The 17,416-nt window shown below is 57.7% G+C and overlaps 1 protein-coding gene across 1 annotated transcript in view; it reads left to right on the top strand.

Annotated features, from left to right (window-relative positions):
* LOC117651992 (regulator of G-protein signaling 7) overlaps positions 1–17,416 on the top strand; it is a 31,216-nt gene that overhangs the window by 11,639 nt on the left and 2,161 nt on the right. Inside the window, 13 exon segments of the mRNA XM_034396617.1 lie at positions 10,372–10,468; positions 10,550–10,600; positions 10,802–10,911; positions 11,131–11,250; positions 11,378–11,449; positions 11,739–11,921; positions 12,354–12,529; positions 13,684–13,757; positions 14,183–14,312; positions 15,059–15,280; positions 15,619–15,727; positions 16,073–16,221; positions 16,606–16,656. Coding sequence (XP_034252508.1) covers positions 10,372–10,468; positions 10,550–10,600; positions 10,802–10,911; positions 11,131–11,250; positions 11,378–11,449; positions 11,739–11,921; positions 12,354–12,529; positions 13,684–13,757; positions 14,183–14,312; positions 15,059–15,280; positions 15,619–15,727; positions 16,073–16,221; positions 16,606–16,656 — 1,544 coding nt within the window.

Here is a 17,416-nt window from a genome sequence, read left to right as displayed (position 1 = left end):
GCGCCCTCTCCATTGTGTTGCTCCTGCCATCGGCCCGGCCCTGATAATGGGGGGAAACGCCGCGGCCGCGCAAAAATAGGAGCAAGCCGGAGCAAATGTTTGCCGGATCATCACTGTGCGGAGGGAGAACAATTCGATGAATGCGGTGAATAATTGAAATGGATGACTGACCGCGAAGTTACCGGCAAGCGGCTGGTTTGCTGTGGAAACAGAAGCAACCCGATTCCTGCACTGAGATTTACAGGACCAGTGCACAGTGGGCCAGAAGACCGGCGCAGGCGGCTAGAAAACTCTTGACGCGATTTAGGCTCCAGAGACGCTAACTGGGACTCGAACCGCACGTGTGACCCCACCAACGGATTCCTCGTTCGGAGAGCAATCCAATGGTGGGGTCACTCGACCAGTTCGAGTTCCATTCAGCGACTCTGGAGCTCAAAACGCGTCCGGGATTTTGACCGCCTGCGCCGGTCTTCTGGCAAACCCACTGTGCAGCAAGGGGTGGCGCAGGCCAGGCCCAGGCGGACTGGGAAGGACAGACCGTGTCCCCGTTTTACGCGCCAAAGGCAGGCGAGGCGGGTGGTGGTCGTTCCTGTCACCTTCCTGCCCCTCCCCTCCCCTCCCCTCCCCTCCCCTCCGCCACTGCCGCCGCGGCCCCCGCCGCCAGCTGATGGGAGAACCCAACTCCAGACTACCTGTTAGGGTAGTTGGCGTGAGCTCGCGGCTTCCCCCAGGGCCAGCGGGGCCAGCGGGGCCAGCCCGGGCATCACGTGCGTCAAGTTACGACCGAAAAGTCTTTTGTGGCGCTGCCCCTGCAGACTGATTCCGAGAGTCGTTTTCGTCGCTCTGCCTCTCTCGCACCCGCACGGGACGCCCCGCGAGTGCGAGAGAGACGGAGAACCCTGAGCCGCTCCGGGCGGAGGTTCGGCCCGACGACGATAAATACTGGCAGTGGAGGGCGGGCGAGTGAGAGAGTGAGAGGCAATTAACTCTGACCCGCTTTCCAGTTCGCAAAGTCTCGCCAGGAAGGTGGCGTTATTCTGACGAGGCCATCTCGCGAGGCCGGCCGATCATAAAAGGCCAACTTTTACTCCACTATTTCGGCGCGGAAGCGATCGCCGAGAAGAGCGGCGAAAAAGCGGGGCGGCGGGCGGGGTGGGGGTTAATCGGATGAGGGGACGGCAAAATGAATAATCGAGAAGGCGGTGTAGTGCCTCTTGACTCCCCCACCCCCTCGCGGCATCGCGGTGAGGGGATGCTGACGCACTGCTGTGCCGTGCCTCGGCCGTGCTGGCCGTGCCCTGCCATGCCTGCCCCAGCCATGCCGTGCCCGCGACGGCGAGGCCGATGTCAAACAGCTGACGAGTCGGAGGACATGCCGAACCGAGTTTGAGTGGGTCCGGGCCCGCCTGCCTGCCTGCCTGCCTGCCTGCCTGCCTGCCTGGGGCGGCGGCAGACGCGGCAGAGGCAAGGGACTTTGGAGTTGACGGGCTCGCTCGCCGGAAACGTCAACCGCCGAATAAAGGCATCAAAATGTGATGGCGTTCTTCAGATCTCCTTTATGCGGTCGTCACTTGTTCTCCCTTCCATTCGAATCGACGCCTTCGGCTGCGAGAGGACCCTGGCCCACCGGGCGCTGACAGGTTTCGCTCCGCACTCAGCGCCTGTGGAGTCGGGGGTAGGCACTCCCGCAGCACGCGCCTGAACGGCGGGTTTGCCTACCCCGCCTTCTGCGGGCGCTACACTGTGGGCCAGAAGACGCGTTTTGAGCTCCAGAGTCGCTAAATAGGACTAGAATCAAACGTGTGACCCCACCAATGGATTCCTCGTTCGGAAAGCAATCCATTGGTGGGGTCACACGTTCGGTTTGAGCCCCATTTAGCGACGCTGGTTGAAATGTGACCCATGTGGTTTGCAGACTTCAGGAAGGCGACAAACAGTGCGATGCCTGTCGTTTAAATCCAGAGCGATGCGCATTTCAAGCGGCCCTTCCTTTTGCAGTCTGGTATATGCCGGCCCCCTATCTTAATGGTCACCGGAGCCGTTGCGGCTAAATGCAGCGCGCGCGCTGAAATATTTGCGCTTCCCCTGCCGTCGCCTCAACCCTCCCCCTCCCCCAGTTCGGGTAATCCCCACCCCTCGGCCCCAGCCGCCAACACAAAGCCGATATCGAAGTACAAATGACGGAGCACGACCAAAAGCGTAACGGAACGCGATTTTCACTTTTTTCGCGTACTTTGTTTTTGTTTTGCCGTCCCGACGCGACGTACGGCCCGATGCAAATGTATCGCTGGCGGTGCTGCGGTCTGGAAGGGGCTGGGGGGTGGGGGAGGGGGCCCGCACTCAGGGAAAACAAACAACATCGTCGTTTTTCATTTTTCTCTCTTTTACTGTCGCGACAATTTTCACCCCATCCCGCCGCGCCCGGCCGCGCCAGGCCGTGCCTCTTCTCTTTGCTTCCTACACGAGGAGAGGCTCGCCAGCCTGGAGGCCTGGAGGCGCGCCTGGAGGCCTGCAGAGGCCTGCAGGTCCCAGAGGTGCTTGTGGACCTCGGCGCGCCCCAGTGCCCCGGGCTGTCCACGCTGCACCAACGCCAGCGAACCGGCCGGGCCCTGGACACACTCAGCAGCGACAGATGAGGCCGGGGCGGGGCGGGGCGGGGCGGGGCAGCAGTCACAGGGCACACCCCAGACAAAAGGGCCCCGGGACACGACAACGCCAGTCCCCGCCAGCAACACATTGCACTTCACGCCGAGGCGCGAGGAGAATAAACATTTGACAGACGAAAATGAAGCCCAGCCCCCCGGATCCGCGCGGCCGGGCCGGGCGGGCAGCCCGAGCAGCCAGGCAGCCCGCGGCTGTCAACTCTGGGGCCGCGAGGAAGGAGAAATGAGCTGGGGACTTGTGTCGCTGGGGCCGCTGGGAGGGCGGGAAAGAACACGGCGAAACAACAACACAAACAAAAAAGGGCAAACAAACGCGATAACAAAGCACTGTCGCGGCTATTGAATACACCGGACAGACGCCGCTGCTTTGACGGCTCGCGTTGTTCTAAACAGGAACACTTACCTAAGGACCCCCCACTCAGCAGCGTCTCAGCCCGGACAAACTTTTTCCCTTTTCGCGGGAAATCTTGACGCGAGAGCGCATTGTCCGTCCGGTCCGTCGCGCTTATGCAAATGTGTCCCTGTCGAGACGCCCTTCCCCCCTCGGCCTCTTCGGCCGCTTATTCAATTAAAATTTCACACTCACTTTGCCTCCGCCTTAACTTTGGTAAACGGATGCAAAGCCTCTGCTCGGCCGGAAGCTAGGCAGATGCTATATCTCCGAGTAATTTCTGTTTTGCCCAGAGGCCCGTCTGGGCGTATAGTCCAATTCCGAACGGCGTGCTTTATCGCCGTGTCGCTCTCCTCCTATCTCTCTCTGTCTCACACAAACATCCCTGCGAATCTTCCTATAAGTGCGAGGGAGACACGGCGACAGTGTTCGGAATCAACCTGCCGCCCCTCCGCCCCCCCGTCCTTGCCCCGCTCGTGCCGGGACTAAATCTTGGGGGGAGTGCCCAGGGCGTGCCCAGGGCGTGCCCCGGCAGTCACAGCCCAGTCTCTCCTTCCTCACTCAAGCAAAACGTCGTCCTTTTTGTGTTTTTTCGTGCCCTGGTATGTATATGTGTGTGTGTGTCTGTGTGTGTTGGTTTTCCTCCCCGCGTGGCTTGGCCGTATCGGTGCTTTGTTTTGCAGTGTAGCCCACTGTATGTGCAAGCCCGGTCGTCCCATGTGTGTCAAGGAGGGTGGGGCCTAGACGGCCTGGACGGCCTGGACGGCCTGGACGGGCGCGGCGCATTAAAATTTACAGCATGCCGACGTTTACCACCCTCGTCCACAAACGCCGCACGCGCTGCAAGGGCCCCGCCAAGGGTGCCCGCCAAGGGTGCGCGACGGCCCGCCCCGCCGGCCCGCTCCGGGACTCCGGGACTCCGGGACTCCGGGACTCCGGGACTCCGGGACTCCGGGACTCCGGGACTCCGGGACTCCGGGACTCCGGGACTCCGGGATTCCAGGACTCCGGGACTCCAGGACTCCGGGTGGGGCTGAGCCAAGCCCCATCCGGGCCCCGGCCGCCGATCGGGTTCAATATCCAGGCGGGGGCCCCCCGCCCGGAGCATCGGAGGTGGGGGCGGGGCGCGTTATAAGCCAAAGCGTGGCTTGGGGTGGAAGTTCACGGTGTTTATCACCACACTGCCGTAGCAAAGGGTACCAAGGTACACTTGGAATTTTTCAAGTACCCTTTGGTTTTTTACAACCATACTACTTGGCATTTTTCCTCTTGATACTTTCCCAGTGCCACCTCTGCGGGCGTTGACGTGGTATCGTGTCGGCGCTGCACGCGCTGTTACAAAAACGACCACCCCCGTTGCTTAATGCCCTCCACCTTCCAACAACATTTCCTCATTTTCCCGTACGCTTTTAGCTTTTACTACTCCGAGGAACATAATGCGCACGACACACTCACTCACACACACACACATCACACACACACACACGGCGTTCCGGTTGGCTATCGTGTCGACGAAAACGATTTGCACACAGAGGGCAAAGTTTGTCACCGGTGGGAACTTTTTAAAGGTTGTTGGACGGGAGAATCAATTTTGCAGGAAGGGGTTGTTTGGTGGTGTGTCCCTCCCCTGCCCACAAGGGGTCCTCGGATGCACACACTGTCAAAAAATAGGTTTTGAAGTCGATGCTCTAATTACTAAAAAGAGCGGATTCTTTTTTTTAGCAGTGGAGGAGAGTCCGCCCATCCGGCAGTGCCTCTTACAAAGCGGTTAAGGACGGCGCCTCGCTTTTGTGCGCCAGTGAGAGGGAGTGAGAGAGATTTTCGCTCCATCACTGACCTCTGCGGCCCGGGCCGCGGGGGCCGCGCCGCGGCATTGTGCTGACAGAAAGTGGAGGAGAAAAAGAAGAAGTAGAAGGAGTAGAAAAAAAAAGGACTCGGTTGCACGGCCAGAATGTGTCCGCCTGAAATAATAACGGAGGGGTCTTGGTCACGAAAACAGCCTCGGGCGCCGCACAGTGGGCCAGAAGACCGGTGGGGGCGGACAAAAGTCGAGACGCGTTTTGAGCTACAGAGTCGCCAAACAGGACTCGAACCGAACGCGTGACCCCACCAATGGATTCCTCGTCCGGAGAGCAGGGCCGAAGGGCCGAAGGGAGGCAGGGCCGAAGGGCCGGAGGGAGGCAGGGCCGAAGGGCCGGAGGGACGAGGGCCGAAGGGCCGAAGGGAGGCAGGGGCCGAAGGGCCGGAGGGACGAGGGCCGAAGAGCATGGCAACGCCGGAAATGAGCCGCACTGTCTGCGCGGAAGCGTGGCGGAAGTGCAGAGGAAGGCGAAGGGAAATCGACAACGAACAAGAGGTGATTAACAATCCGCAATCCGCGCGTCTCTCTCCGCGTCCCTCCGCGTTGCCCCGCCCCACAGTGGGGCGGCCAAAACTCTCGACGCGTTTTGAGCTCCAGAGTCGCCGAATGGGACTCGAACCGAACGAGTGACCCCACCAATGGATTGCTCTCCGAACGAGGAATCCATTGGTGGGGTCACACGTTCGATTCGAGTACCATTTAGCGACTCTGGAGCTCAAAACGCGCCTAGAGTTTTGGCCGCCTCCACCGGTCTTCTGGCCCACTGTGCGCCCCGCCCCGGCCCGCCCCACTCGCAACAAGGGCCAATTTGTCCGTCTCGCTTCGTTTCGGAACGCGCCGCGTCCGCCCTGGCGCCAGGGTTGCCACATCAGAAGGCAAAAATTCCCAGGATGCGCCAGTGTCGAAAGTTGCCAACACTGGGCAATATCTGGACTTTGCTCTCCAGGGGATGCTCGCCGAAGGGGATGAGGTTGGCAACCCTTTCCGGGCCGGTGCACCGCGGCAACTTTTGTCTCCCTATGTGTGGCAACACTGCTTCCTTGGCGCCTCACAGTGCCGCCACTGGTTGCCGCAGCGGCGCGTTTGCGGAATCTGCATTTATGGCGCGCCGCATAATGGTATGCCTTGTTCTGCACACCTGGACCACCACCACACCACCCCGCCATAGATTTATAAATCTTTCATACCGGAGCACAAAACACGAAACACGTCGGGCCTCTCTCTCTCTCTCTCTCTCTCTCTCTCTCTCTCTCTCTCTCTCTCACACACACACACACACACACAGAGTGTGGAATCAGGGGCGTGGGCGTAGAGAGAGAAGTCGTATAACCAGTGGGGCATTCGGCTAACAAAGGCGTCGGGGGGCTGACTGCTGTAGAAATGCTGAGGACAGACCGAGCCTCTCCCCCAGAAGCAGGCAGGCGCCTCCCCCCCCCCTTTCCGCCTCGCGATGTCGCTGGATGCCGTGTATGATTGCGGAAGTTTAAGCACTCAGCTCTTTCTGAATCCGGCGAGAACGGCGACTAGGCACGGCGCCATGGTTCTGGGTCTGTCTGGGTCGCTGGGTCTGGGTCTGTCTGGGTGGGTCTGGGTCTGGCTGGTCTGGGTCTGTCTGGATCTGGGTCTCGGTCCGAGTCTGCGCCCGGAGATGGACTGGTCTCGAAAGTGGCGGGCCGGTGCGGGGTCCGCATTCCTCGCATGGTCACCGCCTCGCACTCCGACACTCCGACAGCGAGAGAGCGTCTTGGAAAGTAATTTCAAAAGTGTCATGACGGCGGCGGCAGGCGGCGGCAGGCGGCGGCAGGACGACCCCACCCAACAAACCGCGCCAGCGAGAAGTATCGGAAAGGAAAAAGGACACCGGCGGACAGACGAACGGAAAAATAATAAAAGGGTTCGAAGAGACAGCAGTTCCACGAGAAAATTTAGAGAAGTCATTTCCTCCACTATCCGCCGCTGTGCCTAGCCGCATGGCTGGATATAATGGAACCTTTCTTTTTTATTTATCCTCACATGTATTTAAAATCGTGTGTGTGTGTGTGTGTGTGTGTGTGCGTGTGTGAAACATGTGGCCGGGCGAGGTGCGCCGGTTAAATTTGTCCTGCGATAAATAAAACGCTCTGAGTACGGGGGAGACCAACCCCATGCCGGAGCGAGAGGGAGAGAAACACTAGCCAGCTAGCTTTGTTGTGTTGGTGTGCGCTGTGTTGGTATGTGTGTGGTCCCTGCTCCACCAAAGTGGAGCAGCTGTGAGGCAGCGGTGGCAGTGGAGGGGTGTGGAGAATGGGTTGGCAAAAGGGTCGGCGGGGTAACGGTACGCCACTGCTCGCAGCTGTGCCCCTCCTACCCCTTCCCCCTCCGACCCAGCCGGCACGGCACGGCCTCTGGCTCAGACACACACCATCCTCCTTCACGTGCGTCCCGACGGCATGCAGCCGAAACAGGCGGCAGGCCAGACACGCGGACGGACGGACAGACAGACGACGGACGGACGAGAATTGCACCCGAGGGAGCACATCAAAACTTTCATTAGTAGCGGGCGCACCCTTCATACAATCAAACATTATTCATCCGGGGCGCACACTGTCGGAAATATGCAGAGGGGGCGGACGGGACGGGGCGAGGCAAACGCCCGGCGCGGCCACTCGCGGGGATGAGTTGGACGCGATGCGGAAAGGCCTGTGTGCTGGGCGCCGCTCTGCCGCTCTGCCGGGCTGGACAGGACGGAGTGCGAAAGCCCGAGGCAGCGCGAGGCCAGCGCGCCAGCGGGTGAGTGGGACGAATGGCGCTCACTGCCACACCGCGCCGAGCGAGCAACGCGCAGAGCGAGCAACGAAACAACAACGAACAACAGGGAACGCAACGCTACGGCGCGCGCCAACGGAGCGGCGCGGCGTAGCGAAGCGGCGGACCGCCCGGCAGGTAGGCAACGCGCGGCCGCGCCGGGCACGCCCGTCGTGCGGGTGGACTAGCCTCGCTCCGTCGGGCGCTAGCTCACCCTCTCTCTCTCTCTCTCTCTCTCTCTCTCTCTCTCTCTCTCTCTCTCTCTCTCTCTCTCTCTCTCTGTGGCCCGGAATGCGGAGGGCGGCACGCAGGGCGCGCTCGCTCGCTCCGTCTCTGTCTGTCCATCGAAGTGGATTGAGGGTGGAACGGAGACGGACGTTCGCACGCGAGCGGGCGGACGGGCGGACAGACAGGCGGACGGACGGACAGGCAAGCATGCCGGCGGCTATCTCCAGTGCCGCTGGCACTTCAATTTATGCGCCCTCGACACGTTTGCCCGGGAAGACAAACTGTCTGCATTGGTCCGGTCAGATGCACCGGGACCCACCAGCCTGGAGCATGCAGCGGACGGACGGACGCAAAATGACGAAAATTATGGCAGGCACGCTGCTATGCGGGACGCGACCCTATCAAGCCAGCCACTCTGAGCTCCATCCCTCAGGCAGGCAGGCAGGCAGGCAGGCAGGCGGGCAGGCGGAGCAGGCAGGCAGCTCTGTATATGCAGCCAGCCCTGGCACGAGCCATCAATATTCCCACGATCAATCATTTAGAATTTGATTCGGCGCGGCCCGGCCGCGTTGCTTCCGTCTCTGTTTTCCCTGCGAACGCGCAACGCGCGCGGGCACTACGGCGAGAGATGAAAGTAAAATATGAAAAAAAAGAGTTAAATACCAAAAACAAACAACAAAAAACCGCAGCCTTCTCTCTCGACTCACGTAAGCGGAGGCACATACACTGGCAGGGAATTTCCTTTTTTTTTTTCGTTTCGCGGAAAAGCGCGCGACGAGCACTGAACAAAGAGTGGAGGGGCGGGGCCGGGCGGCGCGCACGCAACTTACAGCGTGCCGCACATTTGGCGCCACACGCCCCTTTCGTTAAACCCGCACGCTGGAAAATGCTCGGGCCGAAACATTTTTCCCAGAGTTTAGCGCAGAGTTTTTACTCTTTTTCTTTTATTTCTCGGCGTTGTCGCGGGGCGTTGGTTTGGGCCCGCCCCGCCAGTGTGAGGAGGCGTGGAGGGCGTGGGGTGGTCAGTCAGTCAGTCACACACAGGGCCCTGGGACTGTCGCCAGGTGGCTGTCCCGCCGCCCCGCGGCCTTCTGCTCCGCTCAAAAAGCAACCCCCACGCTCACGCACCTGTAACCCACCTACCCACCCACACACACACAAGGGCTGCACTCCACCGCCACACCACCACACCCACTGAATTCATCCAGCTAAAAACAAATTGACTGCTGTGTGTGCGCGCTCGAGATACCTGCGTGGCGCGGGGAAAATCCCGCTGCCGGTGAGAGATAGCGGCCCGTGGTGTGGAACCAATCGCGAGGCGTCCTGAAGGAGGTCCTGAAGGAGGTGCTGGAGGACGGCGCGCTGCTTGGCTGCGCGATGTTCCCCGGGTCAGGGCGCCACGCCGCCACGCCGCGCCACTACACTTGACGGCGGCTTGGCTTATAGTGCAAGCCCTGCTCCAAGTTCCGGATTAAACAGCGCGGGGCCGCGCCGCCCCGCCTCGTGGCTCCACCCAGGTTGTGTGTGGCACACTGTGGGGCACACTGTGGGGCACACTGTGTGCAGACTGCGTGGACGGGGAGGCGGGGAGCAGTCCCGTGGTTGCTCGATCCTTGTTTACACCGGCCAGTGAGGCAGGACACCTCCCTTCCCCCTCCCCTGCCCGACAGCGACAGGCCCGGCTCGGCTTGGAGACAGGCAGCCCCCTCCCAGGCCGGCTCTGGATCCGCACAGTGGGCCAGAGGACCGGTGGAGGCGGCCAAAACTCTAGACGCGTTTTGAGCTCCAGAGTCGCTAAACAGGCTTCGAACCGAGCGCGTGACCCCACCAATTGATTCCTAGTTCGAAGCGCAATCCATTGGTGGGGTCACACGTTCGTTTCGAGCCCCATTGAGCGACTCTGGAGCTCAAAACGCGTCCGGGATTTTGACCGCCTCCACCGGCCTTCCGGCCCACTGTGATCCGCCACCGCACGACTCTGCGAAAGGGGGAAAGTTTTTCTACGTTCGCCTCCAGACTCGGAGATACGGCGGGAACTTCGGGCCGCGCGGGCACGGCCCGGGCACGGCCTGCACGTGCCTACGGGGACAAAGCAAGGGGAAAGATCGCTACAAGGCCTCAATTCTTTTTGTTGCTTTCCATTTTTTATTTCTTTTCGGGATGGGGCGATTTGGGTTTGCCTCGGGGAGAAATGAGAGAGGGGGCCGCTGGCTTGCGGCAATCATATTCATCATAAATTTGTCATATTTTTTGGGGAGGATTTTAGTGACCGATTTTAGTTATGTTGAGGTTCCTCGATGCCTTGCTCGGCCACGTGTACCTGCACTGTGACCTCGTTTACCCCACAGGAGTATTTATGAGAAAGGGTCAACCGACCCCCCTGGACATTCCCCTTGTGTCGCGCTGCATGGCTAAATCCGCCGTTCTGTTTTTTTTGTCGACAGATGGAGGGGCTGGTTCGGGAGATGCAGGATCCAGAAACAGGGGTGCCAGTACGCTGCCAAAAACTTTTTCTTACTTCAATACCTTCCGCATTTATGGGTGAGTGGTAAATTAATGCTTTTAGAGTGATAAATTTTGTCCTTGTTTTTTGTGGTATTTGTTATGTGTTTCTGATCGCAGGTTACGATCTGATTGAGTGGTTGATGGACCGGTTGAACATCGAAGAGTCAGGTATAGCCAAGGGTATAGCTCGTTCTTTTCCCTTCACTAACTTTACTGTCGTATTATTATCATTTCTTTTCGTAGTTTTGGCGAGGTTTCTTTTCGGCTTCCTTACTCGTAGACTATTCCTGTTCTCACGGTGAAGCTAGCCCGACGTTAGAGCGGAAATGAGGGTTAATCTGGTGTTTCTCTTTTGCCGGGTGTTCGCAGTAGAGGCTTTGCACATCGGAAACTTGCTGTGCCAGTACGGGTATTTCTTTCCCGTGAGCGACACCAAAAACCTGGTCGTGAAGGATGACAGCTCTCTGTACCGGTTCCAAGTGAGTACTGGTCTTTGGTTACACCTAAGACTGAATAATAGGTTCCTGGATCAGTAGAGTTCTAGGCTACATGGTTGGTTAATCCAAGACTACTTGACTATTGGACTCCTGGTCAACCACAGACTCCCTCTCCTTCTTAGCCTCCCAGGCGCGTGCCTGGCTCATGTCCCTGGGACGTCGGTTCGATAAATGCATAATGGCATTGCCACGCTTTTGCAGACGCCGCTGTACTGGCCGTGGCAGTCCAACAAGACCCCGGACAACGTGGAGTACGCCATCTACCTGGTGAAGAGAACGTTACGCAACAAGCAGCGGCACGGCCTGGAGGACTACGAAATGGTACGATCTTTTTTTTGTTTTTGTTTGTTTGTTTTTTGTGGCGGCAACACAGCTTGAGGAACCAAGGTTCACAACACCGCCAACTGTAATTACTAAGTTTCACCCTGGTAACTTCTTTGGCTTGCAGGAGGCACTGGCGAGTCTCAAGAAGAATCTACAAAACAAGTGGGAGTGTATCGTGTTGCAAGCAGACGAACAGGTGAGCACACTGCCAGCTTGGCACAAACCCAGAAAGAAATCGCTCGTCGGATCAGCTCCGCACAACTTGTTGATTCGTTTCTGATGCACTATTCAAATCTCAATCATCCTCTGAAACTACACAGTAAAAGGCCGACGAAGAAAACAAAGGCATTGTAATGAATGTAAAAACTGCATTTTATTGTAAAGCTGAGCAAAATCATTCTGAACTCTACAGCACCCTCATTGTCTTGGTTAACTTTTCCGGGTGCTGGTTGCCACAATATGAACGGATGTCGTTCGCTTTGCAGGTTCGAAAGGCGAAAGGCATGAAGAAGTGTGACAAGATCGTGTTGGACTCGCAAGAGCGCGCCTTTTGGAGAGTGAACAGGCCTCCTCCCGGCTTCCTCAACTCGCTGGAGTACGTGCCCGTGCCCAGTCGCAGCAGGAGCAGCAAACCCAAGAAGCGGAGCCTGGAGGACGTACAGAGAGAGGTAAGGAGGCTCGAACCGAACGTGTGACCCCACCAATGGATTGCCCTCGGAACGAGGAATCCAATGGTGGGGTCACTCACCCGGTTCGAGTCCCATTTAGCGGCTCTGGAGCTCAAAACGCGTCTAGAGTTTTAGCCGCCTTCATCGGTCTTCTGGCCCACTGTGAAGGGGGCATTCCACCCGCTTCTTGGAAAACCGTCGCGTAATGGCAACGAGCGTCGCAACTCCTTGAAAGAGGAGACCTCTGTAGCTCGGTGCCTGGGGCCGGACCCACACCGGGAATAAACATCTTCTTGCGAGTGGACTCGCCTCTCATGCCGGAGAAGGTTTTGGAGTTTTCCAAACATCAGAGGCTATTTTTTTCTCCTAGCAAAATCGTCTGGGAATGTCAAAAACAAATTCCTAACAGTGTAACGGACACGCCTTCTTCAGGTGGATTTCCTCCGACGGTGCATGGACCGGACGCGCATCAAGATGTCCGTGGCGCTGGAGTCGCTGATGACCTACTGCGACCTGTTCTGCGAGTGGGACCCACTGACCACGCCGCCGCAGCCTTCCAACCCCTGGGTCAGCGAGGACCCCACCTTCTGGCTGCTCAACAGTCCCATGTAAGTAGCGCCGCCACCAGCGCGGCAGCGGGGCCGCTCCGAGAGGCGAGTAGAGCGAGGGGGCGGGGCGGCGCGGGGCGGCGCGTGAAAGCCTCGCCACGGTGGAGGGGGAGGTGTGAAAGGGGAGGGGGTGGCGGAGCCGGCGCGCCGACGTCATCTAAAGAAAGGCAAGGCGTGGCACGGCAAGGCACGGCGGCGGCCACCGGGCTGCCCATTTGAAATGCTAATACCGCAGACGCACTCTCCCTGTACCTCTCCTCCTCCTCCCTCTTCTTCTTCTTCTTCTTCTTCTTCTTCTACTACTACCTCTTCCCAGGCGCATTCTTTCCCACAGTCTCCCTCCCCTCCCCCCCTCTTCCTTTTCGGCGGCGCTTTCAAAGAGCGTTATACTCCGCGACAGTGCACAGCCGGCCCTGCAGTGCGTGGCTCTTGGCTTGCTTCGAATGAATACGGAGGCCCCGTTGTTTGGCAGTGACCCCCTCCCCCTCCCTTTTCCGCCGCGCTTTGCCTTGCAGATACACTGTACAGGCCCCGTCTCCACATCAAGGCGGCTATCAGGCTCTGACGGTGTGCCAGCCACACCTGCAACAGCCCGTCCCACCACGGCCCGTCCCCATCCAGGAGCCCAGAAACGACGTAGCGGCTTGCCGCTGGCCCCGGTGGCCTCGTTCTGACGTTTTCTGACCCCCTGACCAGCCGCCCCTGCGAAAGACTTTGGAGCATGTCGCTGTGTCCCTCTCGCACCCTCCCCTTCGGACGGCCTGCTGAAGGCCCTGGGAATAGCCCCCGGAATGCACAGCACTCTCGGTGCTCTGAAACTGGACTCCGAAACTGGACTCTTTCTGGCAAGCCTCCCGTGCGGACCCGCCCCGGACGAACCTCCTCCGGCGGGCCCTCTGCGGCCACCACCTTTGGTTCGGTGCAGCGGGCCAGCCCCCAGCTTCTAGGAGGGGCACAACAGCCCTACACCACAGCTCCTGCTGGCGTGCCTCCACAGCCCACATCGCCCACAGCCCCCGCCCACGCCCCGCGGTACCGCCCCCTAAAAGCAGCCGAGGCGGCGGGTTCTGCCCGCCCTGCCCGCCCCGCCCCCACCCCGCAGGGTTTGTCTCTGTCTCGCTCGCTCTCCAACTTGAGTTTTGTTTGTGTTGCAGCGTGGAAATCCCAACGGAGAAGCGGGTGCGGCGATGGGCCATCAGCATGGAGGAACTGGTCTGCGACCCGACGGGTGAGCAAAGCTCGAGCGACACTACACTGGTGAAACACGCCCTTCAAGGGTGTGATGAGGCAGTGTCTTTGGAAGGGCGTTAAAATTTTGCCTGAGTCGCTCCGTGTACAGTGTCACAGTAAAAGTAACAACAATTTATAAAGGGAGAGCAAACACGCTGCACAGTGGGCCAGAAGACCGGTGGAGGCGGCCAAAATTCTAGACGCGTTTTGAGCTCCAGAGTCGCTAAATGGGACTCGAACCGAACGTGTGACCCCACCAATGGAATCTTCGTTCGGAGAGCAATCCATTGGTGGGGTCGCACGTTCGGTTCGAGTCCCATTTAGCGACTCTGGAGCTCAAACCACGTCCGGGATTTTGACCACCCCCAGCGGCCTTCTGGCCCACTGTGCACTTGACCCTACTGACCCGCTCCTCGCTTCCAGGTCTCCAAGAGTTCACCAACTACCTGCGGAAGGAATACAGCCACGAAAACATCCGGTTCTGGTTGGCCGTCAACGACCTACGGCGCAGTTCGCAGAAGGAGATCCCGCAGAAAGTCAAGGAGATCTTCAAGTGAGTTCCGCCCCGCTCGCTGGCCTTGGCAGCCTGCCGGCCTCCGCCGCCTCGATGATGATTAAGTGCCTCGGGCTTGTTTCACTCACCGGCAGCAGCTCGACGAATTAGCTCTTCATTTTTTGCCCCCTGCTTCATTTTTTTTTTGGTTGGTTGGGACGCTGGCCCCGCAAAGTTGATTTGACAGTTTTAGCCGTGCGACCTCGATGGGGGAGAACTTGGTGCGGTGGCGGCGGTCAGGGCGGGTGGGGTGGGGGTTAGTCAGTGCGCAGCTGTGGAGGCAAAGGGCACTTGCCGAGAGTTTGTTTACTCTGTGGATTGATGTATCGTTAGCTGGCAACCTTTCAGGGTCTCGACCTGACCCCCCCCCCCCCCCCCACTTCCCGCGGCACGTCCACTGGGAATCGCCGCGACCGTTGCCTTAATATTGACGAGAAGGGGACTCGAGGCACGTGACAGCAAAATGAAACGTTCGCTTGATTTGTTGGGAGCGAAGCGGAGCCGTTTCGGGAGTTGAACCAGAGGCGGCTTGGGTTTGGGAGGGGGGAGGTCTGTCCTCCCAGGATGCTTTGGGGAAGATAGCTTAGGCTGCATCCACGAGGAGAACTTCATACTTTCGATTGTTTTCGGGCATGAATGGAAGAAAAGACTTTGTTGGCAATCGAATTCAACGGAGTCGATGACAAAGTATTTTTACCGCGTGCCTCCCCCCCGAATGATTCTAACGTCGCCCGCCCCTCTCGCAGCGAGTTCCTCGCGCCGGGCGCGCCGTGCGAGGTCAACATCGACGGCAAGACGATGGAGCGGACGCAGCAGGAGCTGAGGACGCCGTCGCGGTTCACCTTCGACCCCGCCGCCGACCACGTGTACGCCCTGCTGCTCAAGAAGGACTGCTACCCGCGCTTCCGCCGCTCCGAGATGTACAAGCAGCTGCTGGCGGCCGGGGTGCAGCCCAGCGCCAAGAAACGGTACGTCCACTGCCAGGCCGCACAGTGGGCCTGGTCCGCTGTGGAGCGCGCCGGGGAGCGCCGTGGAGGTAGGCTGCCCGCTGGCCGCGCGAGAGCGGCGGGTGCTCTCCACGGACACGGACACTACACTTTAATTTCCTGACTTCACATGCCGTTTCGGAAAAATGAATGTGAAAGAGTCACACTTCAGCAATCCAACAGCACGTCAGACAGGGCATGCTTAAAATAGCGGTAACTCACAAGTCACGCTATAACTTTTCAACGTGACTTCACAAAGTTTTGGTGGGGACTTTCCCCGTAAAACGTATAATGTGCTGAGTGTTCCTCTCCTGGCGCAGGTTTTTCAACTTCGGCGGTCCGGGAAAGAAAAAGCCAGCGAACCAGCCCCAGGCGTTGCTGCAGCAGCAGCAGTCCACCGCAGCGTCGCTGTCGCAGCAGGTACCGCAGGTTAGACGCTCGCACGGCTTCGCAATCATTCTCTATTCATTCATTTTGTTCGCAATGCACTGGCTGCTTCCACTTTCCTCGAGCACTACGAGTCCATCATTTATTTATTTTTTTTTTCGAACTCCAGGTGGCACAGCGACTACACTGTACCTTCTCTCTCAAAAGAAATGCTCATGCTCAGCATCACTTAGGGTGTCGTCTGACTCATCATTTCTTTCGAGAGCGACAGCATTTGTTAATTTTAAGACTGTCTATCCTGCCTCGCTCGAGCTACCTGGTGTTTCCTCGACCGTTATATTATTTTTTCTCTGACTTTGTTTTTTGAACGTGAATGTGTGTCCGCAGGGTTCTTTGGCGGGCCGTCGGCGAGGGAGCGACCGTTCGCTGAGTGGTTCGGCCCACGAACTGGCCGTGGCCGGAGTCAGAGACAAGGAGCTGGGCAGAACGGTCAGCCACAGCCACTCGCAGTCCAACCTCAGCGACATCCCGTACAGGTCGGTGCCCCCAGCCACCCACATATTAAACCAATCGTTAAATAAATCATGATTTTTGCCGTAACATTTTAAATAAAACTGTCTAACTAAACCGATTGAGTTGACTGCGGTCCGAACTAGTGTACTTTTGTTCACCCGTAGCGGTAGAGGAGGTACAACAGTATGCACCAGTACGGTCTGACACAGACGCACCCAAGTTCAGTGTAAGGAATTGAGTCGAAAAAAATGGCTTTTGTTGGGATTTGAACCTGCGGTTCAACCCCGGAACGAAAGCAGTCGGTTTTCGCCATGCACTGCTTTACACTGACGCTGTAGAGGTTCTCCGTTCATGTCCTAGCCACCCATCTCACGCACCATGCACCTAACACATGCCTGACATTTCAGGGGAGATCTACCAAGCCATTCCCCAGTGTCGCCAGCGATTTGGTCAAGTCTGTAAGTGCATTTTTTTCTTTCGCCTAGGTCTTTCGAGGGTGACCCTTTTCTCTGTCTTATTTGCTGTGTGTGTTGGTATTTGACTCCCCTCCTATCCAGTGTAGATACCGCTCACACACTGAGGGAAACACTAGTCCACTAAATTTTACCCAGAAACCGAATTACTAGTCGAAGGCGTTCCTGTTCGACAGCTAAACGCGACTGAGTTTCCCTCGGTGTGCAGCGTTGTTCAGTTTCCCAGTTTCCCGCGCTTAGACAGATTTCCCAAATCTCTCAATTTCCAAACCAACATTGTTTCGGACAAAATATCACAACCTTTTATTCCAAATCTTTCGCCATTTATAATTTTTATTTTTGTTTTTAAAATATAAAGAAAATCGGTTGTGACGTTTTTTACGAAACCAGCCCAATGATTGTTCCCAGCAGGCCACCTCTACTGCACTGTGTGTCGATAGTGTTGGAACTTTACCTTCTCGATGTGTCACTTAAACTGGTGGTAGTTTGGGCGCACGACATAATTTCACGAATGTATTACAGTTTTCACTTCTCTGCATGGTGTGTGTACCAAAGTGTCGGGCATTCCCGATACAATAATTCAAAAGATTTTTGTCACGGGAATTCCCGAACGCCGATTCTTATTTTTGTAAAACCTTTTGTTGTTGTTTCTTTTGCATCATGTATTCTTTTGGTATCATATCGGTAGCTCAGCTGTATCTCTATATTATATATGCCCTCTTTGGTTTTCTTTATAATTTGTATT

Source organism: Thrips palmi, unplaced genomic scaffold, assembly GCF_012932325.1.
Source record: "Thrips palmi isolate BJ-2018 unplaced genomic scaffold, TpBJ-2018v1 HiC_scaffold_6, whole genome shotgun sequence".
Lineage (NCBI taxonomy): Eukaryota > Metazoa > Arthropoda > Insecta > Thysanoptera > Thripidae > Thrips > Thrips palmi.
The sequence above is the reverse complement of the archived record's forward strand: the minus strand, read 5'-3'. Positions and strand labels throughout refer to the sequence as shown.